Genomic DNA, 18633 nt, shown 5'->3' with positions numbered 1-18633 from the left:
TGCTAGGTATTCACCTCCAGGAATCTGATTTGCTCCCGGATTTATTTATTTAGTTATGTGACATCCCCATCCTCTAACAGAATCCAACAGAACCAATAGCTGGAAGTCTATGGTCTCAGCCCTGTGCACTGCTGCAGGCTCTGCCTCTGCCTCTTACCTCGGCCAATGCTGCCAATTAGATGAGTGGAAACGTTCTTGTTATGAATCCTGCCAGACGTCTGGTGAAGGATAACGTCCCGAACTGGGGCCTCCCTAGGGAGAAGGGAGAGATAAGAGGGGAAAGGGTTAGGGATTCCAGCCAGAGAGAATCCCGGAGCGGCTCCCTAGTCACTGACCTTGAATCCCAGGGCAGGAATTTTTACACACCCTGATTTCTGGGAACTGCCTCCTGTCCCAGCAGGGCCGACGGGCAGGGGAGATCAGTCCATCGGGGGGATGTTTCAGTCACTAAGAAAGCACAGGGTTTTCAACTGCCTGACTGCATTTATTTGCTGATAAATACCTGGGAAGGGCCTACGTGCCAAATCTGAGTGCATACATGCATCATGGGGAGGGAAGGAATTAGCTAAGAGCCTTTCTGAACCACTCACAGTTATATTGGACAAACTGGAGAGAGTTCAGCGGAAGGCAATGAAAATGATTAGGGAGCTGGGGTACATGACTTACGAGGAGAGGCTGACGGAATTGGGGTTATTTAGTCTGCAGAAGAAAAGAGTGAGGGGGGATTTGATAGCAGCCTTCAACTACCTGAAGGGGGGTTCCAAAGAGGATGGAGCTGGGCTGTTCTCAGTGGTGGCAGATGACAGAACAAGGAGCAATGGTCTCAAGTTGCAGTGGGGGAGGTCTAGGTTGGATATTAGGAAAGCACTGGAATGGGTTACCTCGGGAGGTGGCAGAATCTCCATCCTTAGAGGTTTTTAAGGCCCGTCTTGACAAAGCCCTGGCTGGGATGATTTAGTTGGGGATTGGTCCTGCTTTGAGCAGGGGGTGGGACTAGATGACTTCCTGAGGTCTCTTCCAACCTTAATCTTCTATTATTCTATGATATTAGCGGAAAAAATCAGACACCTGAGAAGGTGCTGAGAGATAGCAGAAAAGCCAAGGGAATACCAGTTTTCAGACAAGGAAAGGAAAGGAAAGATCCTGAGAGTCACCCCCGCTATAGAGTCAGAGAGTTTAAGGCCAGAAGAGACCACCAGTTCATCTCGTCTGACCTCCTGTGTATCCCGGGCCACCAACACCACCCAGCATCTGCACTCTAAACCTAACAATCGAAATGACGCCAAAGTCTTTCAGCCGTCAGGAGACTAGACTATTGTGTGCCACAGGCAGGGACTAGGCCTGAGGCCCAGAACAGCAGGGAAATGATTATATTATAAGGCTGCCTTTTATTCACTTGGGAAATTGGCTAGGTAGGACACAAGAAGGTTCTGGAGGGAACAAGCCTGCCCTGGTCCCAGGGAGACAGAATGGATGAACAAATGGGGTTTTTCTGTTTAACTCCCAGGATTCAATTTATAAAGCTTCCTTTTGACACCTCTGGGAGCATGGACAACAACAATAAAAACCACAAGAGAAAAGTCCCACCTTGGGGCTGTAGATTCAGAGGGCTGACTGGGCCTCCTACTGGCTCCCCCTCCCACTGATCAGGCCCCCAATGAGCCTCCCTCCCCTTACCTTGGCATTCACTTGGCTTCCATCCACTTCTGTCAACTCAGGGCCCAAGCTTCCCCAACTACTTTTGGATCTTGCAAACCATTTCCTCCACACCCCAGTAGCACCTCCTTGCCCTGCATGCAAACGCATGATGCAGGGAGCGGAGCCAGACCGTTCAGTCCATGGCAGAGCAAAGCAGGGAGCACTCAAGCACCAGGGTTTTGGGGGTGAAGATAGGTGGGCTTACAGCACGTGGATGCTCCCAGAACAGGGGTAGGAGTAGGAGGGCAGGCAGTGAAGGAGGATGCAAAGTAAAGGGGGCAGACAAAGTGTAATCAGCAATCAGGATGTGGTGCAACCATGCCTCCTTGTGGCAGGTCTGTAAAACTGCACCTCTATGTCTGTCCCATTGAATCCTAATGCCCACCTGCTGGTTGCAGAGCTGTCTCCTCCCTCTGCTAGGGGCTGCTGGTCCGGCTTCCAGGTGCAGAGCAGGATAGCATAGCCACAGCCCGGCTGGGACACCATCATCTCGGGAGCACCATCAGAGCCCGGGTTCACAGAGAGGCTGTCCACCTGCACCAGCCCAGGAACAGTAAGCAGGATTGTGAGTGGAAGGACTGTACACTTCCCAAAGGGAGGGAGAGAGGGAGGGAGTGTGTGTGTGTGCATGAGTGTGAGAGAGAGAGTGTGTCCCCAGTCAATACTCTGGCAGCATCCAGCGAATGCCCCCATCACCCCCAAGGCAACAGGCTCTCTGGAAAAGCAGGTTTCTGCCGGAAAGTCGACAGGCATTGAACCGAGTTCAACAAAGGAGATGACGTGTCCAGCCCCATGTTGGGGGACACAATCCTTTTTCCCCAAAAGAGAATGGAAACACCATAGTGGGTTGCCAGTTTTGGTTGGCTGTATTCCTGGAGGTTTCATCACATGACGTAATCTTTAATTAAAAACTCCAGGACAATCCTGGAGGGTTGGCAACCTTAGATTCAGGGAGAGCAGAACAAGGTTAAAGCAGCTGACTGGACACCCAAACACCTGCACCTGTCAGCTGCCCTGCACACACCGCACAAACCCTGGGGGGAAATTCACTCCTGATGCACCCATTGCTGATCTTTTGTTCAGAAGACTGGGGCTTGGCTCCTCTTCCTTTGGAGGGCTCTGCCCTTTGGGAGACCTAGCTCCTGAAGTCCATACTCAACATACCTCCATCTTGGGCACTCTGCTTCCTACCTGCCCCTCCAGCAGCCACTTCTTCAGCAGCACCAGCTGGCCGGAGATGTGGTCGGAGCTCTCAGACAGGTCCTCCCAGCGGAAGGCTCGCACCACACGGTCCGTGTAACCCACCACCAGCTCGAACTTCCCATCTCCATCTGCAGGGGACACAGGGAGACAACAATGGCTTCCATCAAGGCATCACAGTCCCACTGCCTGCAGGCACACTTAGCACAGAGCCACACAAGCGTCTGCTGTACCATGATCCCAAAGATCCTTAGGGCTCAGATACCAGAGTGAAGGGCACCTTAGAAAAATCTCAGACCTCCTAGCTCCCCAACAGCTCATGAACTGCAGCACCCCAAAATCTTCTCTCCTCTCTTCTAGGGCTAAGATGGGTTGGGTTCCTGCTTCCCTCATGTCCTGGTACATGCACTGCCCTGCTGAGCCCCATGTACCTGTTCTACTCTTACCATCGCCATGTGCTTGAGCTCCTGCTCTGCCCCCTTCTATCCCAGGTACTCACCAATGTCGTTGATCAGCATGACCTTGGTGTTGGCAGGAATGTGCTGCTTGAACACCGGCTTCTGCTCATCTGCCGGTGGGGGTTCATGGTGGCCAGATGCATCTGGATGCTTTGAGGGTGGAGGAGTCAGGTCAAACAGATGAAACCAGCCCTCGGCACTCACGGCAACAACCAGATTCTGAAAGGAGAGGGGAGTCCTTGAATCAATAGAAGAGGTGGTGACATTGCCTGCAACAGTCCCCCATGGGGGCAAGGGCAGGGCCATCAAGATGAACTGTGACTACACTGCGAGCGTTGTCTGCAGGGCCAATTGTTAGTGATTGGCTAGGTGTGGTCAGTGCAGGGGCTACTGCACCAGAGCCAGTTCGCACTCACAGAGAGATGTCTGGAAAGTACAGAGCAGTGCAGCAGAGCCACAGCATCCAACCGTCTTGGTCACCTTTGCCAGACCAAGGGCTTGCCTGCACTTGAAACGCTAGAGCAGTGGCATGCTAGAGCACCTAGTGTATGCTACCTAAGCTGGCAGGAGGGCTTCTCCCATTGGTGTAGGTAATCTACCTCCCCAAGATTTAGGTCAACTTAACAACAACGCTCAGGGGGTTGAATTTTTCACACCCGTAAGCAACACAGCTGGGTCGACCTAACTTTTTAGTGCAGACCAGGCCTAAGTCTTCAACTGTCACAGTCCCTTCCCATTTATCACACTCACATATAGTGTGACACTCTCTCTTTCTAGTGTATAATGGTTCATGAGGCTGCTATAGCACTTAAGCCATGGAACGTGAGTTTAGATGATGGGATCCAGAGGTCCGGGTTTAATTCTCCCAGATAATGGCCCAGCAAGAGCTGTCTTATTACACGGACTGGAGTCTGCAATGGCGCTTGGGCTGCTCTGCATCTCAGTCTTTGCAATGGCCAGTTTAAGTGCACACAAGTGAATGGCAGGCAGGCAACAGCTGCACCACAGGGCCCAGCACAGTCAAGTAGTACCCATGAGGATCGGGTGGGACACTCCAGGGTCAAACATGCCCATACAGGTTAGACACACTAGTCATTGGCAGGTCACTTCCCTAGTAAGGTGTTGGTTTGCTTACTCATCAGGCAGGTCTGTGGCTCATACAGGACATTAATTGAGGGACAACGTTCAGTAGCAGCGCTAGCTCTCTCAGAACCCGGGAAGAGCTGTATGGCGAAAGAACCTGGGGGACTCTCCTCCTCACTTAAAACGTGCCGTAACCCCAAACAACTGCGCACGTCAAAGGCCAATCTCCCTCCTCCAGTGTGAGCATTGCTGCGGCGGGGGTGGAGGAGGGGAGCCAAATGCCCTCACCTTTCCTCTATTGCACACGTCCCCAACACCAACGCAGGTGAGCTGCAAGAAAAGAGAGGGACTTCAGAAACCAGGAAGGAGCAAAGAAAACATACATCAATACTTTGGGCTAAGCCTGCACTAGTGATCCTTCAGCCCTCAGGATCTTCCTCAAAGTCAGCATCCCTCTGGCTGAGGACCTGTCTAACCTCACTCCTTCAGGCAAAGGAGTGAGGCCAGGCCCAATGGCAGAACCTGGCCTTCCCACGCAGAGCTTGGGGGCAAAACCCTCAGCACACAGGGGAAAGGACAAGGATGGGGGAGGGAACAAGAACTTTCTCTCGAGTGGCTGTTCAGCACTTTGGACAGCACTGCTTGCCCAGAGTGTGAGAGCCCAGGACTGGGGCGGGGAGCAGGGTCTCTGATGCAATTGTGCAGGGCCTCAGGACCAGCCCTGATGCCTTCTTCTCTGAAGGCTTTCCATTCCCACACGGCATTCCAGGCAAACAAACAGCACAGGCTCCAAAGAATACAGAGGAGTGGCAAATTCTGCCCCAACAGACCATTCCTTGGCAGGAGCGCACGGCCCAGGGCTTGCTATCGTCATTCTTGTACACGCAGAGTTTCCCGTTGGTGTCCCCCACCACTAGCTCGTTCAGCTGGAGAAAAGGGAAGAATGTTAATGATGGGAAATTCATACCCACCCTCATCATCCCCAGGAGGAAAAAAGAAACCAGAATTCAGATGTAAAGCTGCAAAGCAGGAAGCAGAAAATGGAAAAGAAGAGAGAAAAGGGGAGACCAGAGATAAAAGGAGAAGGAAGGAAGAGCAGCAGCAGTAGAGACAAAAGATAAAAGACATTTTATTCCACCGGATAGTGTAGTGGTTAAGGGGGTTCCCTGGAGCCCCTTATTCAAATTCAACTACCAGGGAAGATTTCCCTGCCCCTCCCTGGACATTGTTAAATCAGCCCTGTCATAAATATAAAGGGAAGGGTAACAACCTTTATGTATGCAGTAATATAAAATCCATCTTGGCCAGAGGTGCAGAATCCCTTTACCTGTAAGGGGTTAATCAGTTCAATTAACCTAGTTGGCACCTGACCAGAAGGACCAATGGGGAAAGAAGACACTTTCAAACCTGGGGGGGGGGCCTTTGTTTTTGTGCTCTGTGTGTGTTTTCTTGGGAGACAAAGAGAGAGACCAAGCAAGTAATCCAGCTCCTACTGAATGATACATCTAAATTACAGGAATAGTAAGTAATAGCAAGTAAATGCGTTAGAGTATCTTTTGTTTTAGCTTGTGAATTTTCCCTATGCTTAGAGGGCAGTTTATCCCTGTTTTTTGTAACTTTAAAGTTTTGCCTAGAGGGGAATCCTCTGTGTTTTGAATCTGATTACCCTGTAAAATTACCTTCCATCCTGATTTTACAGAGGCGCTTCTTTTACTTTTTTTTCTTTATAATAAAGGTCTGTTTTTTTTTAAAGAATCTGATTGGTTTTAGAGTCCTAAAAAAACAGGGATTTGGTCTGTGCTCACCTGTACCAACTGGTGAGGATATTATTCTCAAGCCTCCCCAGGAAAAGGGGCGAAGGGGCTTCGGGGGAATACTTTGGGGAACAGGAACTCCAAGTGGTTCTTTTCCTTGAATCTTTGTCTAACTCACTTGGTGGTGGCAGCGAATACCGTCCAAGGACAATAAGGGATTTGTGCCTTGGGGAAGTTTTAACTTAAGCTGGTAGAAATAAGCTTAGGGGGTCTTTCATGCTGGTCCTCACATCGGTACCCCAGAGTTCAGAGTGGGAGGGAACCCTGACAAGCCCCATCAGAGATTACATCCTTGGGGATGTTAAAAATGATTTATAAAACATTTGTCCAGTGTATTGGGACTCAGAAGAGTGGGGTTCTACAACTGATGTACTGTGTGACCTTGTGCAAGTCACTTTGTTGCTTTGTGCCTCAGTTTCCCCTCCCGCTCTCTGTTTAGAGTGTAAGCTCTTTGAGACAGGAACTGTCTCTTTCTCATGTACAACACTCAGCACCAAGGAGCTCTTATCTCAGTTGGGGCCTACCAGCACTACTGTAATATAAACAAATAATTCTTATGCCTTTGGAATGGACTAGAATACACAAAGTGGCAGGGATTTCAAAAATATCTCCTGGGGCTGGCCATTCCCTACAAGCTCTCCTGGCCCCTTCCAGTTATGTGTATTGCATTATGCTAGGAATTTGCTCAGTATAATTTTCACAAGCAAAATATAACTATTGCTTAGAAAGGGTGTGACGGTGCCCCCCATAAGGTTTTATGAAAATATACTTATGAATGTATATATGACATAACTAGAATGTGTTTTATGCTACATATGCCATGTAACATATCTCTGTAAAGGTTATGATCTACTGAATCTATTAATCCTATTTGTATGCATGTATCATTTTTGTATTCGAAGTTATGAATATTGGCTGTGTACTTGTTTGATTCTGAGTAGGTTTTAGTGAAGCAGTTGGTCAGCTTCCTGGGAAAAGACTATTCTCAGTAAGTGCCCAATCAAGAAGCCCTTAAGCCAACAATGAACTTGGAGACGCCAATCCACATCTGGGCTTTCCCAGGAATGTGGCTTGGCTGGTAGGGAACTCAGTCATGCATGGACATGTGACTTGCCCAGGTGACTCCAAAACTCCATTTTGCATAGGAGAGAGGAGGGGGTCTCTACCCACAAGATAAAGTCTATTTAAACCCCTGGGAGACCCCTCCATTTTGTCTTCAGCTGTCTAAAGAGAGAGCCTCTCCACCCCCAAGGATACCTGAAAGAAACTGGAACAAAGGACAGTAACTACAGGGGTTGTGAGTGATTGCTGGACCCAGACTAGAAGGAGACTAGTCTGTAAAAGAGAGCTTACTGGAACTGGTGAGGTTTTATCTGTATTCAGTTTGATTAGACATAGACTTGTGTGTTTTATTTTATTTTGCTTGGTAATTCACTTTGTTCTGTCTGTTACTACTTGGAACCACTTAAATCCTACTTTCTGTATTTAATAAGATCACTTTTTACTTATTAATTAACCCAGAGTATGTATTAATACCTGGAGGGGGGGCAAACAGCTGTGCATACCTCTCTATCAGTGTTATAGAGGGCAAACAATTTATGAGTTTACCCTGTATAAGCTTTATACGGGGTAAAACGGATGTATTTGGGGTTTGGACCCCATTGGGAGTTGGGCATCTGAGTGTTAAAGGCAAGAACTCTTCTCAAATTGCTTTCAGTTAAGCCTACAGCTGTTAGGGGTTTGGTTCAGACCTGGGTCTGGGTTTGCAGCAGGCTAGCGGGTCTGGCTCAAACCAGGCAGGGCACTGAAGTCCTAAGCTGACAGGACAGGAAAACAGGAGCAGATGTAGTCTTGGCACATCAGGTGGCAGTCCCAAGGGGGTTTCTGTGATCCAACCCGTCACAGAGAGCAGTGACTATTCGTTGCCAAATGAAGCCACTGCCTTCTATAGTTTTGATTAGAACAGATAGTTTGTGTTTAAGTAGGGAAACAAATTACATGTTCACGATGACCTGTGTTGCTAAGTGGATAAGCTCCTGCATTTTGTACGAAGTGAGTGTTTTCAGGGTCAGTGGCTTTGTTCCTGAATAGGAGTTGTAATAATCAAGGCTGGTGGTCACAAATTTCACTCAGGCAGCTGACCAAAGTACCCCACTGCAGTGGGGTTTGTTTGCTCCATATTAGATGAAAGGAACAGAAGTGTTTGAATGGCGTTCCTGTGACCAGACCAAGGGTTTGCATTGCTGCGGTCTGACCCCGGTCAAACTGGGGCGGCACAGGATTTGTGTTGAGGCTGCCACCTTGTACTCCAGAACTCGGCTCTAACCCTTAAAGGTGTGGAAATAATGGTCCAAATGTGAATTGTGTAAATCAGTGCAGCCACACTCATTCCAAGAGGGTGTCAGCTCTCACAGTCAGCAGGTGCCAGGGGGAGGGCAGTGCAGAGAGGGTGCCGGGGGAAGTCAGCACCAAGCACCCAGGGGCAGTGCCAGGGGAAGGCAGCGCAAGGAGGGCGCCGGGGGAGGGCAGCAGAGGGAAGGCAGCACCGAGCAGCGCAGCGCAGGGAGGGTGCCCAGCGAAGGGCGGCACCAGGGGGCGCACCACGCGGCCTCCGCGGGCAGAACCCCTTATGCAAATACCGAGCCAGACCCCGCCCACTCCTCCGACCGGTTCCCGCAGCTGTTCGCGCGCTCGCCCGACCCTCCCGCGCATGCGCCCTGTACACCACCCTCTCCCCCTTAGACCCAAGCCCCGACGCCTCTTGGTACCGTATCGTTATCGGCGTCTCCCAGGCATATGGCGTGGGGGAAGAGGCTCCCGCTGAAGTCGAGCGCCACCCGCTGCACATAACTGACCGACCGCATCTCCGCGGCGACCATAGAGATGGTCTCTCTCTCTTGGTCGGGCCGGCGCTCCGGCTCTCTATGACCATGGGGGTGCTACGGAGGCTCCACGGGCTCAAAAAGCGCACCGAGGGTGGGGGAGAAAGCGAGGGGTAATCACGTGACGGGCCGGTCCCTGAAAGACTCAATTCCAGCCTGTGGCCGGGCGGGGGCAGCAGAGCCGGGCTCTTGGAGTCCCGCAGCCAGGGGAGGGCGGGGGCCGAGCTGTCCTCCCTTCCCCCCCCGCCCCCAGGCCAAGGGGTGGGGGTCACCTCTCCAGCCCCACCTGCCCTTTGAGCGCAGGGGTGGGGCCCACAGCCTGAGCCTGGCTGTCACAGGGGTCTGCCTAAAGCCCCAGCGCCTGGAGTCAGGAGATCCAGGGCAGCTCCCGGCTCTCCCTGGAAAACCAGCGCCTCGCCATTAGTGGTGCAGAAGCCAGGGTGCAGCAACCCCATCGGCTGTTAAGTTTTAAAAAATCTCATGATTTGAGAGCCAGTCTCAGCTTGTGGGGGCTCGACTCGTAAGTTTTGAAGAGTGGGGCTTGGTGATACCAGGGTTTAGGGACTCGCTGAGGGCATCAACAATGGGGGGGGGGGGGGGATGAGAAGGGAAGAGCCTCGCTCAAACTCTCAGATCCCAGGCTGAATCTGACGGGCTTGCAGTTAAATATATGTCTCTTCTTACTTGTAAACTGAGCACATTCGCTCTGGAGTCACCGAGACCCACAAATCATGGAGCCCTGTGATGCCATTTTTGACACTTGTCGGAGCCCAGCTTCACTTCAATATAAAGATGAGACCCTGGTGACTCCAGCTTCTGGCATGTAGTACTCCATAAGGCTACTCACAGAAAGCATTGTATGTTGGAACACTGGACTTTTATATTCCCAGCTCTCTAATTTGCAGCATGACCATGGGCAAATCACAGGTCTCATCCCCAACTATAAAATGGGAAGGATACTTACATTCCTTTTTAAAGCACATTGAGGTCTACCATTAAGATGCTTATGAGTTGTTGTGCTGCAGTCACTACAGTGCAGATGACTGAAATCTCCATCTGCATTGTCCTGTGGCGGAAGCAACTTCTTTGAGCAGGTGTAGTGGTACAAACGAAAGACAATATACAAGTACTATTATAAAAGATGGTAGAACTCTGTTCCCGTTTTGGGCTATGGATCCTGTGTAAAACTTCTCATGCTGAATTTGTTACATAATCAGCTCTGTGGAGGTGCTTGCAGGTCCAGAAACTCTGACTCTAATCCAGGCAGTGTTCATATTTTACAGGTGGGGAAACAAACCCTGAGGCCCAAGACCATTGACTGGCTGGATGGCCTTGACCTGTCTCCCCACCTTTAAATTGACGATACCTATAGGTGTCTTTGGTGAGGAAGGCTAATGACATACAACTAGAAATTCTCTTCTGAGCTGTCTTTACGCTTGTGGCGCATCACACAAGGCCAACAGAGCAATTCTTCCCTCAAACCACTCATTCAACCATTAAGTGTGTCAATATTCAAAACCTTCCAAGGGGTAGGGACACTGTGGGCCCAGTTCTCTTACTCCCACTGCTGCAAGCAAGGAGGAGTTAGCGTCACTGAAGTCAATGGAATTACAGAATAGTAAGTGGGAGGAGAAGACGGTCATATATCTCCAATGGGCACCAGGCAGCAAAGAGGGCGCTCTCCTGATGGACTATGCAAACTCTGTTCTTAAAAACAAAAAATAATAAAAAAAATCCCTATTCAGTAGCTTCATTTTCTGGTTTTATTCTTCCTGACGTCTTGGGGCTGTCTCAGGAAAACAGAATACATCTTAACCGGAACAGACACTATAAGACCCAATTGTTTTTTCCATCAGAGCAGCGATGTTTGTTCTGGTTTCTTAGCCAAATTCTAACTCCAATTATATCCTACTTCCTTGAAATTCCCCCTCATAACTTCAGTTGGGAGACTGTTCTTCATAGCTTGTCCTAAACTGTCATATAGTGTTTCTAACATTCCACTCAAGAGGCGGCTGCACTGCAGTACAAAAGGAAATAGGTCTTGTGCACATACAGTCTGATTCTTCTCCGATTTATACTAGAGTAAATCAGGAGTAATTACATTGAAATCAGTGGTGTTACAGGGTATAAGTGAGATCTGAATCAGGCCCGACGTCTGTAAAGTGGGTCAAATTCAGGAGGAAAGGCAGTTACAGTAGAACCTTAGAGTTACGAACACCAGAATTACGAACTGACCGGTGAACACCACACCTCATTTGGAACCGGAAGTATGCAATCAAACAGCAGAGACCAAAATAAATAAATACTGTACAGCACTGTGTTAAATGTAAACGACTAAAAAATAAAGGAAACGTTTAACATTTTTTTCGACAAGATACAGAAACTTTCTGTGCTTGTTTCATTTACATTACTATGCAGAAGAAAAATGCTGCTTTAATCATCTTAAAGTTTCAAAGCTGTAATAAATCAATGTTCAGTTGTAAACTTTTGAAGGAACAACATTTTGTTCAGTTATGAACATTTCAGTTACAAACATCCTCTATTCCAAAGGTGTTCGTAACTCTGACATTCTATTGTACGTGCATTTTGATGAAAGTCATAATGTACATATTGGTTCAACTCAGTGTGAGAGATTTTTTTCCTTTCCTCATTGAAATTCATTCTGGGCTGTTCCTTTCTCCACCTCATTCTACTCCTCCCCCTCTCACCCTTTCTCCAATGGAAGGACAAAGGGGCATTTATACCTACCTTCTCCCCTCAAGGCAAAGATCCCCATCCTGTATCTAAATGAAGGATGTCTGCTCCAATATTCTGTCCTGCCTAAGTGGACATTCCACTTAAGACATCCAGTGTGTGGTTTTGCAAGAACTCTGCCCTCAGAGTGAACCCGCCTACTCCTCTCCCCCTACTGTGTAGCTACAAAAGGAAAGTGCTTCCCCTTGGTTTCACTCAGGGTAGCAGGACAACCAACTGCAGATAAATTTAGAACCGTGCTACATTCCATGCCTGCAGCCAGGAAGCACACTTCACAGTTGGGAGGGGGGTACTACACATAAGGGCTTCCCCGTGGAGCAGTTAACAGGAGTCATTTTGCTACTTTCTTCTCAACAGCTTATGCTTAAGATTTAAAAATCCTGCATATTTCTAATGGTCTAACTTTAACCACTGCTGCTGTCCCTTTAAAACCTATGCATCAGTGAAGGGTATTTATGCAGGCCCAGCTAGGTGCATCAGAAGCTGAGTTTGTTGACAATGCTCCCATGAATAGAGATGCCATGTGCAGAAGCTGAGGGCACTGATTTCAAACCGGACTCCCAGTATTTCTAGATACAGTGAGAAATTCATTTCTTCCCCTTGCAATTAGTGGCTGGAGAGAGCAAATCTTTTATAATAGTGAATGTAGTGAACACCGTATAATACAGGCATTCATTAAAACTACCATGGCTAAGATGCAGCTGTATGACTGGGAAGGCTTGGTATAGTTTGGGGACGCTGGAAGAATCAAGTTCTTTCGTAGAGCTGTGCACATCCTGCTTAAAAACACAAATTTGACCTTTGGGAGTTTTTCTGCTTTATTGCTCAAGCTTTGACTTCACAGTCTTCACCTTCAGCAATGTGCAAAGAACAGGCATAGAAGGAGGGTTACAACACTTACTCATGGGAGGGGGTCTCTGCTTTAACAGAGGCAACAGCAAGGAGCAAGGTGGAGGCGGAAAAATTCGGTGCAGTGATTTGTTCATAAGTCTCTCAGGTGAGGACTCTCTCGGAAAAGGCAGATTGCGTTAAAAGAAAAAATCAAATGGGTTTAGGAAGCAGGACTGGGATTAGAATGAGCTGGGACCACAAAACAAGAGACACACCAATGGCAGAGTGAAATTAAACTGAGCAGAAGGAATCCTGACAGACCTCCCGACAACAACAGAGGGCTCGAATGAATAAATAAAGTCCCTAGGATTACACCAGATCTGGGCCACCACCGAGTTTCCTACCTAGACATACACATGAAGCTGTAAATGACTGCGGTGTCGTGGCCCCAGCCTCTGCTCCCCTGAAGCCACCATCCAACCAGATAGAAAAATAAAGGTCTAATTCACTGGAAATTCTTCAGTTTACAAAACTAATGGAACTGGGTTTGTTTTTATGCTTCTGCATCAACTTGTGATTTATCTTCGGCTCCGTTCTGTTTGTCTTCTTTCATGGTTGTGTCATCTTTACAGCTGCCACTGGTCTGGAGGGTATCAGCTTCTGGCTACATGGGAGACAATGAAAAAATTGAACGAAACGTTCACCCCTTCCCCATTCTAGCAGCTTATCACTGTAACAGAGATTAATTTGGTGCTCATCAGCAGGATATCTGGGCTCCCTAAGGGACTCAGCTGAGACTCAGGATCTCTCATGCAGAGACCATGCACCCTGCTTCCCTAAAGTTTTATCAGTTAGCTAGGAAACCAAGAGCAGTTAGGGAGGCCTGGGCAAAGAGGTGCTTCTTGCAGTGCTTCCTAAACGAGGCCCGGTTCATGCAGGGAGCAACAACATGCACATGCTTCTGACTCTATTTTGGCTCTGAATGATGAGGATTTGTAAAAGAACATTTCCAATCTACACAACTCTCTGTGCTGCTTGGCTCTGACAATGCGGCCAAACATGGTACCAGAGGGCTGCTTCCATTCTCTGCAGATGTGGTGCTGGGGAGTCCTCCCTTTGTACCATTGGCAGCACTGAAGATGGCAAGCAGAATGCCCCAATCCCTGTTGCCTCTTTTCCCACATGTATCCATTCAGTTCTCCCAGGGTTTTGCAGTGTGCTACCACTTACCTTGGCACCCTTGTCTGCAAGCCTCTGGAACATGTTGGCATACATCTTCTTCTCTCTCTCATGCTGCTCCCGGATCTTTTGCTGACAGGCTAGTAGCTGCACTTTGGCTGCTTTGTTGCTAGGGTAAAGTTGTAGCACCTTCTGGAAATCTGCCCGGGCCAATTCAAAGTCATTGACAGCTAGATGGGCCTCGCCACGCCGGAAAAGGCCTTTCTCGTTGCTGCTGTCCAACTCAAGCGCCTGGATAGGAAGGGAGCAGAAGGCTGTAGTTTGGTTTCAGGAAATACAGCCAGACAATCAGCAGGAGACACTTATGGGATGAGCTTGCTTATTTTACAGGGTAAACACTCCAGGAATTCTGGGCTTGGTAAGACAAAGGGAGGCAGTGTGGTTTAGTAACTAGGGCATCTGACAGGGAGTCAGGAGATGTGGGTTCTAGTCCTGGCTGGGTCACTGACTTCCTGTGTGATCTTGAGCAAGTCATCTAACTTCTCTGTACCTCCGTTTCCCTGTTTGTAAAGTGTAGCTTACCTTCCTTTCTAAAGTGCCTAGAGATTCTCAAACAAGAAGCTATTAAAAAATCCCCCCCCAGGGAATGAAGGTGGAAAAGAATAATCATTTCCATTGAGGAATTTGATATATTGGCCCTTCCCAGGGGTGGACGCAGAGTAAGAGAGAGGCACAAACCCACCACAGTGATTTCTGTTGCCCAGCTAGTTACAGCAAGATCCAGATGCTCTGCCTACTTTGCTCACCAGTGTGTATAAAACCTTGTTACCTTGCTGCAGTTTTCCAAGGCCAGGGAGTACTCCTTCAGCTTCAGATGGCACATGGCCAGGTTAAGGAGGGCAGCAAGCCTCAGGCTCTTGGCCTTTGCATCATCCTCTTCAGAGAACCCTGTTTCGTGCTCCAGCCAGGACGCAATCTTCTTATATTGTAATGTTGCCTGTTTGTACTTCCCTTCCTGTAGTCAATAAAGTTGGAGTTAGTCCAGCTCCACCCTCCTCTTCACAACACTCCCTACTCCCCTTTTTCAACCCAGGAACAGCTACCTTAAGGTGAACAGAGAAAATTTTCTGTGGCCAAACTCCACACAAGTGCTGTACGTGAAGATAAAATCATATACTAATACGCTTCTGGGTGGTTGTGCACAAATCACAGGAACAGGCCAGAATCCCACTGGGGAGCACAGTCCCCCATGAGTGCCAGATGTCTGAAACAGAGCAGGGAAAGACAGGATACCACTGTCCCCCCACTGCACCAGCTGCCGCAACTGGTTAGATGCAGAGAGTGGGGAGCATGCTGTACTCTCTGTGCGTAGTGCAGCTACCACTCTGGCATGTGTGCCATGGAAGCCCCCTAGAAGAAAGCTAAAACTCCTCCTGGGGACCCCAGCTGTAACATGGCCGCTTCAGGCCCCCCTCGGTGGGCAGAATCTTGCCCATGTGTAGCATTGTCTCATGGCAGCAAATTCAAGCACTGTAGCTTTGCCACATTGTTCCTGCACAGAGGAGAACTCCCTGTAGAGCTGCAAAAGCCCCAGGATCACTAACCCCAGACATATAAGAGAGGAAAATACCAAGTGGGTACACCTTGCAAGGCTCCACCTCCAGCTCTTTGTCCCCAGGGAAAGTGCAGAATGGACACCAAGGAGAGCTCCCTAACAGGACAAAAAAACCTCCAAGGCCCATCCTCCAGCATCCGAGAAAAAACTAAGATAAGTACCCCTATCTTCAGCAGCACATTGCATGCAACATGCCATCAATGTGTGAGACGGCCCTGCAACAGGGTCTTCTCCAGCACCAATACTGACCTATAGCAGGGACTGGGCAATGCTGACCACACGCAGGGAGGACTCTAACTTACCTTGAAGTACTGGGTGCCTCTCTCCTTCACAATGGAGCTTTGTTCCAGCTTCTCTTCTGTATTCATCTCCCAAGATTCCTTAGCCTGTCCAGACAGAAACAGTTCAGTCATCCATCAGATACTGGAAGAAACTGTGATGCTGGCAGACCAGGTACCAGTTCATGCCAAGGTATCCATGTCTCAACTCAACACTGACAAATACAGAGCTGCAATCAGTCTGGCTCAACTGTGTGTTAGTATTGTTAAAACAGGTATGAGAATTGTAAGATTGTGTTCAGTGTTTACACTTTACTGAATGCTTGTGAGTTGCTGTAGACGTTAATCTCACTTAAAACATCTGTATCCTGTACTGTAAGATATTTGAACACTTGTATTGTGAGCCTCTGTGACTCTGTAAATCACCAGACATGAGAAAGACATTAAATAGTGTAAAGTGCTGATCTCCAACAGAAGAGGTTACATCCTACCCAATGGGAAAGGTCCATTGACACCAGACATACTATTGTGGGATGATAAAGAGGACAACAGATATTTGTTATTTTGCCTCTTCACCCCTCTCTCCCTGTGAAGATGCTGAGCTTGCACCTCAGAGCACAAAGGATAACAGGAATCAAAGCCCAAACAGAAGGAAATCTATGCTGCTTGAACTGTGGGGGGCAAGGTTTACTGGGGGTAAGTGAGAGATCCCCAGTGCTTAACCTGGGTTAGCTCTAAAGGTCGTGTAGAGCTTGCTTATTATAGAAACTTTCATTACTTTTCAAAACTTAAGATTTTAACTCATTTGTGTATCTGTTTACCTGCTTTAACCTTGTAAATAACTCTTGTTTCCTCTTCCTACTTAATAAATCTTTAGATAGTTTATTATAGAATTGCTTACAGGTATTGTCTTTGGTGTGAGATCTAAGGTACAACTGATACGGGGTAAAGTGACTGGTCTTTTGGGATTGGCAGTGACCTGAATATTGCTGTGATTCTTGGTATAAGGGACGATCTACCACAAAAGTACGCTCACGAAGGTGCCGAAATACACTGGAGTACCCAAGGGGACTGTCTGTGACGCCATGCTTAGGGCTGTTATAGTGCCTGAGGAGTTTACACTTGATAATTGGTTGGGGAAATCTAAGTTTAAACTCACAACCAGTTTGGGGTTTGTGCCCTTCTTCCTAACAGTCTGCCCTGAGGTTGGTACTCGGGCTCTTGAGTCACTGCAGGCAGCATTACAGAAATCAATCAGTATGTGCTGCATCTTTTTATGGGGTAAGGAGAAGAAGGAAGACATGGAAGAATGGGTGGAGGTATTGAGAGATGCTGCTCAAAGCATATGTGGGTCCATTGAGAATATAGGGGATTTCGTCCAAGGATTCCTATTCCCACTTCACCTTCCATAGGTTTATTACTTTTCCCATCCTCAGCTGATCAAAGTTCACCTCTTCCTCCTGCTCTCTCAGGCAGAGCCTATATCCCACACACATCCCTTTTCCCATCCCAACAGGACTTCATCCCTTTGTTCCTACCTTTTCAAAGCTTTTCAGTTTCACTTCATATTGCAGATCTGCATTTGGAGGGATCTGAAACTTCTCCTTCCCAGCACTCCCAAAACCGTAGCTGTAAGAGAAATAAGTGGCTTCTAAAGAATCCAGCTAGACCTGTTCTCTGTTAGGGAAGCAGAAGCCAAGAGAACATGCCTATATAGATGCACCAAATTCGCATTCTGCTCAGTGTTACCAAATATACAAGGGCACAAGCAGTTTTTGCCTAAAAACAGCAGGGGTGGGGCCGGGGTGACTGTGTGGGATTGGAATGCAAAGTCTTTCATCTATAGGTTACCAGTTTGTATCGATTTTGGGTCAGCAGCCACCCGAAGTTGTTACCATCTCATGGCTGTTAGATGGCCTCTATGAAATGAGTTTGGTGGTCTCGGTTAAGTTCCTAGTGGATGTGACCACACCATAAAACTACTGGTAACTGGCACAAGATGCCTCTCTTGTTGTGAGGCCAAGAATTTAATGAGCTTTGACACTGAGCTATCTCCTCCCATCTGAAGGTAGTCCCTCAAGCTCAGGTGCCAGCATGTCAGATTGGGGGAGCATGTCTAGCTGCTGCCTGTTCTCTATCCATTCTGAGAATAAACAGAGGACTCTGATCCCAACTGCTGTTTAACCTGCACCATTCACTAGCACTAGATTCATTAAAATATTTCAAAACCTCAAACAAGCCAGGGCTTGCAGGAAATGGAGGACAAACTTTTCTCTTGCTTGCAATCCTGCTATGAAGCCTGCATCTCCCCCTTTCCACAGAATCTGTCTTATTTCCTTGGATGCAGGACCATCAAAAAAGCTGTAGTAGCTGGCTCTCCGTATTCTAGGCCCAGCCATTCTCAGCTCACTCAAGAATGCGTATCTTCGAAACAGCTCCCATGGTGGATGCAGGGTTTGGACAGAAACTGGTCTTGTTTCGGAGAAAGCAGAGAGATTCTTTCTTCTCCCCAAAGGCCTCACAAAATGTTCACAGCTGTTCTATCAGCAAAGGGATTTTCTAACAGCCTCTCTCCTAACCTGAGCATCTGTGAGCTGGCTATTTTCTCACATCAGACTGGTCAAAAGGCTGATCTCAAGAACGTCCATCCTCTACCCCCAGCTCATTCACATGCATCACTGTACGCTGAGTATTACTGAGGTAAATAGCTTACTAAGAGTCAATAAAGGGCATGCACATTTATACAAACAGGAACAGCATGTGAAGTCCCAAGGGCTGGGATGAAAAGGACAATGGCTGTGAATCCAAGTGCTTCAGAGCATAATAACTCTCGGGGGGGGG

General features: G+C 48.1%; 2 protein-coding genes across 3 annotated transcripts in view; both read right to left on the bottom strand.

Moving 5' to 3' along the window:
* Positions 1 to 9247, bottom strand: part of ITFG2 (integrin alpha FG-GAP repeat containing 2) — an 84172-nt gene extending 74925 nt beyond the window's left edge. The window contains exons 1-7 of one of the 2 annotated variants that reach the window (XM_007055680.4): positions 9022 to 9247; positions 5270 to 5365; positions 4728 to 4769; positions 3398 to 3575; positions 2890 to 3029; positions 2084 to 2232; positions 158 to 252 (exon numbers count right to left, since the gene is read on the bottom strand). In XM_007055680.4, coding sequence (XP_007055742.2) covers positions 158 to 252; positions 2084 to 2232; positions 2890 to 3029; positions 3398 to 3575; positions 4728 to 4769; positions 5270 to 5365; positions 9022 to 9132 — 811 coding nt within the window. In that variant the 5' untranslated portion in view covers positions 9133 to 9247. The remainder of the gene's footprint in view (positions 1 to 157; positions 253 to 2083; positions 2233 to 2889; positions 3030 to 3397; positions 3576 to 4727; positions 4770 to 5269; positions 5366 to 9021) is intronic. The other variant, XM_027818072.3, reaches the window with a different exon arrangement.
* A 3442-nt stretch (positions 9248 to 12689) lies between these two features.
* The window catches only part of FKBP4 (FKBP prolyl isomerase 4), a 28348-nt gene continuing 22404 nt past the window's right edge, over positions 12690 to 18633 (bottom strand). The window contains exons 6-10 of the mRNA XM_037913175.2: positions 17331 to 17421; positions 15817 to 15900; positions 14729 to 14914; positions 13951 to 14190; positions 12690 to 13384 (exon numbers count right to left, since the gene is read on the bottom strand). Coding sequence (XP_037769103.1) covers positions 13274 to 13384; positions 13951 to 14190; positions 14729 to 14914; positions 15817 to 15900; positions 17331 to 17421 — 712 coding nt within the window. The 3' untranslated portion in view covers positions 12690 to 13273. The remainder of the gene's footprint in view (positions 13385 to 13950; positions 14191 to 14728; positions 14915 to 15816; positions 15901 to 17330; positions 17422 to 18633) is intronic.

This window comes from Chelonia mydas, chromosome 1 (genome assembly GCF_015237465.2).
Source record: "Chelonia mydas isolate rCheMyd1 chromosome 1, rCheMyd1.pri.v2, whole genome shotgun sequence".
Lineage (NCBI taxonomy): Eukaryota > Metazoa > Chordata > Testudines > Cheloniidae > Chelonia > Chelonia mydas.
The sequence above is the reverse complement of the archived record's forward strand: the minus strand, read 5'-3'. Positions and strand labels throughout refer to the sequence as shown.